Genomic DNA, 7,345 nt, shown 5'->3' on the forward strand with positions numbered 1-7,345 from the left:
TTAAAAAAAAGGATAACTAAATATTGCTGCAAATCTTCAAATTTTCAGTATCACATGGATGGCGATACACACGGCCTTGTTTATAATGGCAACGTCATAAAGCCTGCAGAGGCAGTAAGTGCGCCGGAGGTTACCTTCGATGGAACGATTGATCCAATAACAGGAAAGGCAAGTTAAATTTCAAATTTTTTCTCAACAAAAAGTGGTTTAATGGAAAACTTTTTCTTATCTAATCTATAATAACAACTTGCAGAAATCTGAAGGTGATTTTTTCTGGACGCTTGTTGCCTCTAACCCAGATGCACACTTTTCCGACAGTTCATCTGAATATGTACACTGGTTTATGTAAGGTTTTCAGGTGTTTGTTGCGAAATTGATTTAAAAAACTTATTTATCTTTAATTTTTTAGATCGAATATTCCAAATGGTGACGTTAAGAAGGGTGAAGTGCTCGTAGACTACTTACCACCTTTTCCACCAAAGGGCGTGGGCTATCAACGTATGATCTTTGTGCTGTACAAACAAAACGGCAAATTAGATTTCAGCAAATACAAGCTGCCTACGAGCGACAAGTATAATTTGGAGAAGCGTACATTTAAAACACTTGATTTCTATCGCGAACAGCAGGATAATATTACACCAGCTGGATTGGCATTTTTCCAAAGCGATTGGGATAGCTCACTTACAAAGTTCTACCACAATGCTTTGAGTAAGAATATCTCGCCCAAAATTACGCGTATATTAGTTTTTATCAAAAGTTTTCGATTTTTCTTAGATATGAAGGAGCCGATATTCGAATATGATTTCCCCAAGCCATACCTGGCTGATCAGAAATTCTTCCCTCTTAAGCAGGCGTTTAATTTGTATCTGGATCGCCACCGAGACCCTAAGGAAGTTAACAAGGAATACCTAGAACGCAAATTAGCGAAAACGCATCCTTTTGAAGGTCCCGAAAAACCGTTGCGTTTTCCAAATGCACATCCAATACGTGGTGTGCCTTCATGGTTAAAGACAGAAATACGCAAACGTCGACTGGGCATCGGTCGCATTAATGATTACAAATAAGCGATGTAATTCTAAATTTGGCGGTGTGTTTTACAGTTTAGAAAAAATATAGTAAACGTTAATAAATAGATGTGTGTTTTATATTAAAATGCAGGAAACTTTAACGCAAGTCCCGGAAAATTAAAAAAAAATTCGTTCAAATAATCGAGGGATCACTGTAGTAGGGATCGCGGCTCAAAATTTAGCCGAAAACACCAGGCGCGCAGAAATGTGCAGCAAGAAATCCCGCACCATTCACAATTGATATCTGATCATTATTAGGCTGTGTTCACACGTGTTCATATGAGTCACGGTACACAATTTGTACCTAAATCTGCAATTGAAGTCAAAATGCATATTTTGTAGCGCTTTAAAGCGAAAATGATGAAAAAATCATATAATTTTGACTACCGCACCATGCGGAAGCGGTCGTTTCATCTGTTCGCTATATAACTACAAATTCATAGACATTATCATGCATAGTCACTATTAAAAGTTTATTATCAGGTTATTATTACATGTTATACATAAATAAATATTAACGTAAATTGGATTTAATCAAATTTTGGTTTTCTAATAGATAAAATCTATGTGGTTAAGTGGCCACATCACCACATACGTTACAACCGTTTACATAGCACATTCTCGTTATATTTTCGTTTTTTTATATATTTATAAACTCCTAAGGATTGCATTAAAATACTAACAAAAAATTCTTACAAATAGAAAACTTTAATAGATATTTTTAATAAAAGCGCCTTTGCATAACAAGAATGCTTCAGATTATACAGGTGGTGTCAGGTATAAAAATAAAAACTCCATTTTCGATACTCGTATTTTTTGTTTGCTTTTATTTAAAATTAGTTTAAACTAATGTTAAACATTTTAATACTATCAACATTTCACTTCCCAATATTTGGCATATATTTTTTTTTTTATTGGTTTAAGGGGCTCCTTTCGGAAAAAGGAAGTGGAGTTTATATTTTCATACCCACACAAGTATAGAAACTTAAGAATTTGCATTAAAGATATCAAACAATTACATATTATTTTGTCAGTAACAAATATTTGGCACAATTGTTAATTGTATTAAATTGTCGTTCGTTAAAATGGTAATGCATCAATCACATATATTTCCAATACAAGTGAAAATTGTACAAACAAAATTTATTCATAGCTTAAAAGAGATGACACGCTTGGCGGTTCGACCGAAGCGAATTTAAAGCGACTTGAAAGCTTTATTTTTGCAATATTACCCTGCGAAAACCTTTGAAATCAGTGGTTTCATAAAAAAACAGAATTAAATACGGATTCACTGAGTTTTTTTTTTTTTTATTTTTGCGCGGTTCAAACCAGAGAAAAGAGTTAGAAAACTATTTTCCAGATTTTTGATCAGCGATGTCATAAACATAATGACGGTTAGTTCATTTCTTAAGATGGAAATTTGTCTGCAGAAATATTAATTTCGCGACACCCTTAATTTTCAAACAGCATCTTGTTTTTTAACTCAGCTTTCTTATAACCGATTATAGTTCATCTTCAAAGGTACACATTATCAAGGGGCTGTCTTTATAGTATGTAATTAGAATTAAAACAAAAAAAATGTTAAAAGCAAAGAAATACGCAAGGTCATACAAGTTCATAAACATTAACAAGAAATTATAAGTACTAAGCTCAAATATTAAAGTCCGCCATTTGTTCGATTATTGGGTAATTATGCATTATACTAACAAAGTGGAGTTGATTTCATGAAAATCAGTCATTGCACTGAGCCTCTTATAAGTAGAAACAAGAACTAAAACCGAGGCTTGAAAACTTTCCCGCCAGCAGCAAATTAAAGTTGTTAGCGAAGTTATATAAAAAAAAGAAATAAAACTTCTTTCGTGGAATTAAAAAAAATTTATAGATATGCTTGCACGACGACGCTCATGTGAATTGCTTAAAATTACGATGCAAAATTATACAACATCGTGCTTTTAATTTTTGCTCTAAATTAAGATTGTGCAAAATTGAGGTTATATTCTTATTTAAATATGCTTTTCTACTGGGTTAAATTCATTTAACAATTTGAATTATCAAGTTGAGAATTCGTTTTTCTTTTGGTATTATCAGGCAGGTTCTGCCATTCTCTTCCGAGTGAATTTCAACCATAATCACTTTGAATTGAAATTGAATGGGGTTGAAATTCACTCGGAAGTGAATTGCATAACCTGCCTGTTTATGTTTTTTTACTCAACTCTACTAATTTCACCTAGTTTATGAGGTTAATGTAGGTTCGTTCTTAAAAACTAAATTCGAATCCGGATTACCTATACTTTATACTGCCTTTTCAATGGCTTAAGTCTTGCCGCTTTCCTTTTTGCTTTATTTCAAATTTTAGTCGATTTTAAGTCTCCGCCTTGCCGTAGGAACCTGCTGCTGGCCGGTACATAGCCGGCAATGAGAGCACCTGTGGCAGATTAAATGCGTACTTTCGCTTACCGATATTCTTGAAGACATTGTCCATGCGTGTGCCCTCGCTAAGAACAAAACATAGATTATATATTCATAAAAAAAACATAAAATATTAAAACAGCAAAGTCCAATGGTCATACCTTCTCATCGTGCTCAGTACGTATGGCACACTTTTGGCAGGTAAATGGAATTCTTGAACCAATACTCGACACTGTTCCAATGTCACCGACATACCCGTACGGTCTTTGGCACTTTTGCATGAGGTAAAACGCAAGCCTGACATCAGACGGCAAGCATCTTCAGCCAAGTGTAAAATTTTCACATTTTTCGATACATTCGAACGCAGCTGCTCCTCCATAAAACCCAGTATGTTGGCAAGCGCTTGTGGTGCTGGCGGATGAGGTTCATGCTTGCTGGGCGTCTCTGGCTTAACCAGCTGCAACTTACGATATCGACTATAATACTGTTTCAGACGAACAAAGTTATCCCAATTGGAACGATGTTGTTCGCGTGTTTGACCTAGAGTCTCAGCCAGCGTAGCCTTTTCGTTAATTCCGATATTGAAGAACACCGGTGTTAGTTTGAATGTAAACGTCTCTTGAGTTGGCACGATAACATACACATGTTCCGGCACTGGCAGCAGCACATTCAATGCCTGTCGCGAACCTGTAACCCGTGGCAGGGGGGCCAGCGTGTGAGCATCGCTGCTGTACGTGGAAAGGTGGAGACGAGATGATTGAGTTTTAGTAAAATTTGAGATAGTACATAATTCTATGATATTCTTTTACTTTTGTGCGCTACTACGTATAAGCGTGAAATTCACTGCAGAAAGATCCTCGATGGCGACACACATATCACCCCACATATCCGTCTCATTGCCATATAGTGATAGCAGACCTTCAAAGTACGCCAGTGGTCCTAAATCCCTGAGTATCTTTATGAAGTTTTCCGTTATTTCAGTGCTCCATAATTTGGCCATCAGTGCACTGATGAGGGCAGTCAACTTTGAATAGCAACATTTGTTCATAAAAGTTAAAAATATTTTTAAGATTATGTATTAGCTTGCTGCAAATTGCTTACCGCTTGTGAAAAGCACACATCTCTGCGATACATAATTTCCAAATTTATGCTGTTGCGTTTCATATCTTGCTGCAGACGCTGCACAGAATGCATTAGCCGCGCCGTCTTCAATAGGCCATCCATAGCGTGACGTAGTTTGCGCATTGAAGGGCGCAACTCGGAAGCCCAATCAGTGGTAAGCGATAAGTCGAGGCCTAAAATAGAGTTTATAAAATAAAAAAAAAGATAATTTTCATCACATTCATCGACATCATTATTGATATCAAGATTGGTTTATTCATCCCCTTAGAGTATGTCACTAGCAATCTGTTTTTGTCTTTGCCCCGACCGATTCGAGGACTTTGTTACGGCTCTGTTTTTTATTGACTATTGCAGTTGTGTGCTGTCAAAGGCAACCACTACAATTTTCGGCTAATCTACGGCCGGAACTGTATTGCCATCGACCCGTATGCCCTCAGTGTAGCTTGACTTCTCTTATTCAGGTTGTAATAGTGGGGTTTCGTACGGAAAAGCGTTCGGTTTTGTACAGTGAAGAAGCTAGAAAGGTTTGAGGGATAAAGATTCACTAAGAACCGGGGAGTTTCGTTGTATAGAAATTAAATATTGTACTACTACAACACGTGTTGGAAGGCTGGACCAACACTCACATCAGACGTAATGACTCCCATAAGCAGCTAGCTCTCTTTTTAGGTGGCAACATTTTTAAAAACTTTTCGTTCGAATTTAATAGTCACTTTATGATTTTTACTTGTTTATCATAATAGTTGCTATTATTACATCCAGTTGGTTTTCAGCAAAAATTTAACATTCATTTCAATAGTATTATTGAGTTTAAGCAGGTATTTCGGAGATCACCACATCTCATCAGACTTCTTTCTCTAACTTCAGCAGGAATCGAACTCGCATCATCGATTAATTGACTAGTTGGTTCCAATGAACTTAAAAACTGGAAACCCCAAAAGTATTTTTCAAAGAATTTTCAACAGCTAAGTAAAATTTTTGAGGTTTTCAATACCTCTAAAATTTTTTAGGAATAAGGGAAAATTATTAAAATAAATATGTTCCCATGACCGGCGGAACATCCTAAATTTATAACTGCAGCATTCCACAAAACTCTTTGGGAATTTGTATGCGGTTACAACAACAACCATAAAAAAGAAAAATAATTACAATACATTCACTTACCGTCGGTGAATTTGTTTCCTTTTTTCTGAGCCACGATGGTTTCCTTATCCGTCGTCGATTGTTGTGTTTGTGCTTCAACATCCTGCGTTAAGTCCAAAATCAGTCCATTACCATTTGCATTTGTCTGTTTACCTTCTGCGGCCCGATCAGTTTCTTCCATGTCAGCAACTTTAATTTGATTAACCACTAGATCTGGCGGAGCAGGCGAGTGCGTGAAGCCAGCGCGTTTCATATTAGTTTTTGGTTGCCTCAGACGTATTGCTGGGCTACCACAACGACCACAGAGAAATTTGATTTTGCTAACCAGGCACATTACGCTCGCTTCGATGTTTAATTGTGTCAAATCGAGCGGTTCAGGCTCCTCAGTGGGCCGATAGTAATTAGCCGAAGGGGAAGAGCTCATAATTTTTGTGTCCAGAAAACTTCCATGGTTCAGTGTGGTCGCATTGTAGTCTATATCCAATTCGGGATCAATGTACGTATAGTAATGACAGTTATTATCATTTGGAGTGAATGTTTGTGTCATGGCCGTATTACTGATGTTAGTTGACTGTTCAACATCAAAATCATCTAGATCAATTAACTGAAGTGTTGAACTGGCACTTCGATTGTTGGCTTTCAAGTCATCTGCACCACAATAATGTCCTTCGTTAAACGCGATGTCAGTTGCAGTGTCATGCAGATGCACGGGCAGGGATTGAAATGTAGCTTCAGCTTCCGAATCATTCTCTGCTGTAGTTCCAGTATTTATAACCACCGTACGATTGCGCAGTTGTTCGTTGTATGTTTTTACAGTGCGATGAAGAGCGTGTAGGGCATTTATATCCATTGTCGAGGGTGAGGGACGCAGGCAGAGGCTATTTGAACGCACCAGTGGGCGGCCAACGCCCGTAGGCGTCTTTGTGCGAGGCCAGAGATCAGGTGGTGCAACAATGGGTGTGGCAAAATCTTCCAGTTCTGGTGATTTTAAATCCAAAGCGCACAGTTGTTGTGTGATTTTACGAAATGGTGACATTGGCTGTGAAATTGAAACATTTTACTACTATTTTAAATCAAAACCGAACACGATTTACCATTAACACATTATCTGGCTCCTCAATAATGCGATGTTGTTCCACAAATGCGAACGCTTCTTCCACCAGATTTGGCTCCCAAATATTTAACAGCGTTTTGGTTTTTGTAATCATTTCATTACATAAAGGCATCATGCCTTTCGGGTTTTTACTTTTCGCAAGGGAAAGTAGCTGTGACATTATTTCAACAATCTCTTTGCGCAGCTGCTTGATAGCCTGTACAGCGTCGTTGGCGGCCTGCACTTTACATGCATTGCCCTGTTCGAATTTTGTTGGTGAATCTTTGGTTTCCTGCAGAAGTCTGTTAGAAAAGTTAAATAAATTGCTGCAATTTCTTACTATCATCTGAATATTTTAAATTTATTTACTTTATAAGCCCTCCAGTGCGTCCTTTGCTTGCATGGCGTGTAAATGCGCCAACCGTTATAATATCCAACACACCCGAACGATTCAGCGTGTCATTTTGTGCCCACATTCGTTGCAAATGCAAATTGACTGGCACAAATTCCA

The 7,345-nt window shown here is 37.4% G+C and overlaps 2 protein-coding genes across 2 annotated transcripts; one reads left to right on the plus strand and one right to left on the minus strand.

Annotated features, from left to right (window-relative positions):
* The first annotated feature begins 52 nt into the window (after positions 1–52).
* On the plus strand, positions 53–1,125 carry LOC108378586 (39S ribosomal protein L38, mitochondrial-like). The gene is made up of 4 exons (XM_017634887.1): positions 53–168; positions 254–345; positions 410–708; positions 775–1,125. Exons 1-4 carry the CDS (start codon positions 55–57, stop codon positions 1,062–1,064), a joined length of 795 nt encoding a protein of 264 aa, XP_017490376.1. The 5' UTR covers positions 53–54; the 3' UTR covers positions 1,065–1,125.
* Positions 1,126–1,989: 864 nt separating this feature from the next.
* LOC108378587 (uncharacterized) lies at positions 1,990–7,339 on the minus strand. The gene is made up of 7 exons (XM_017634888.1): positions 7,204–7,339; positions 6,836–7,136; positions 5,763–6,780; positions 4,578–4,771; positions 4,286–4,500; positions 3,638–4,204; positions 1,990–3,562 (listed from the first exon to the last, which is right to left on the minus strand). The coding sequence occupies exons 1-7, from the start codon at positions 7,308–7,310 to the stop codon at positions 3,430–3,432; spliced, it is 2,535 nt and encodes an 844-aa protein (XP_017490377.1). The 5' UTR covers positions 7,311–7,339; the 3' UTR covers positions 1,990–3,429.
* Between the last annotated feature and the right edge of the window lie 6 nt (positions 7,340–7,345).

The sequence above is a fragment of the Rhagoletis zephyria genome, unplaced genomic scaffold (genome assembly GCF_001687245.7).
Source record: "Rhagoletis zephyria isolate East Lansing unplaced genomic scaffold, Rhagoletis_zephyria_1.1 Rzeph_scaffold_14479, whole genome shotgun sequence".
Classification (NCBI taxonomy): Eukaryota; Metazoa; Arthropoda; class Insecta; order Diptera; family Tephritidae; genus Rhagoletis; species Rhagoletis zephyria.

What these genes read in the sequence shown, in the direction of transcription:
- LOC108378586 (XM_017634887.1), top strand. Translation starts at nt 55, where the DNA reads ATGGATGGCGATACACACGGCCTTGTTTATAATGGCAACGTCATAAAG. An exon ending in TTGATCCAATAACAGGAAAG is followed by an intron (nt 169 to 253) that starts GCAAGTTAAATT and finishes AACAACTTGCAG; the next exon opens with AAATCTGAAGGTGATTTTTT. An exon ending in GAATATGTACACTGGTTTAT is followed by an intron (nt 346 to 409) that starts GTAAGGTTTTCA and finishes TTAATTTTTTAG; the next exon opens with ATCGAATATTCCAAATGGTG.
- LOC108378587 (XM_017634888.1), bottom strand. Translation starts at nt 7,310, where the DNA reads ATGTGGGCACAAAATGACACGCTGAATCGTTCGGGTGTGTTGGATATT. An exon ending in AGGAAACAAATTCACCGACG is followed by an intron (nt 4,772 to 5,762) that starts GTAAGTGAATGT and finishes ACTCTATTTTAG; the next exon opens with GCCTCGACTTATCGCTTACC. An exon ending in ATGTGTGCTTTTCACAAGCG is followed by an intron (nt 4,501 to 4,577) that starts GTAAGCAATTTG and finishes TGCTATTCAAAG; the next exon opens with TTGACTGCCCTCATCAGTGC.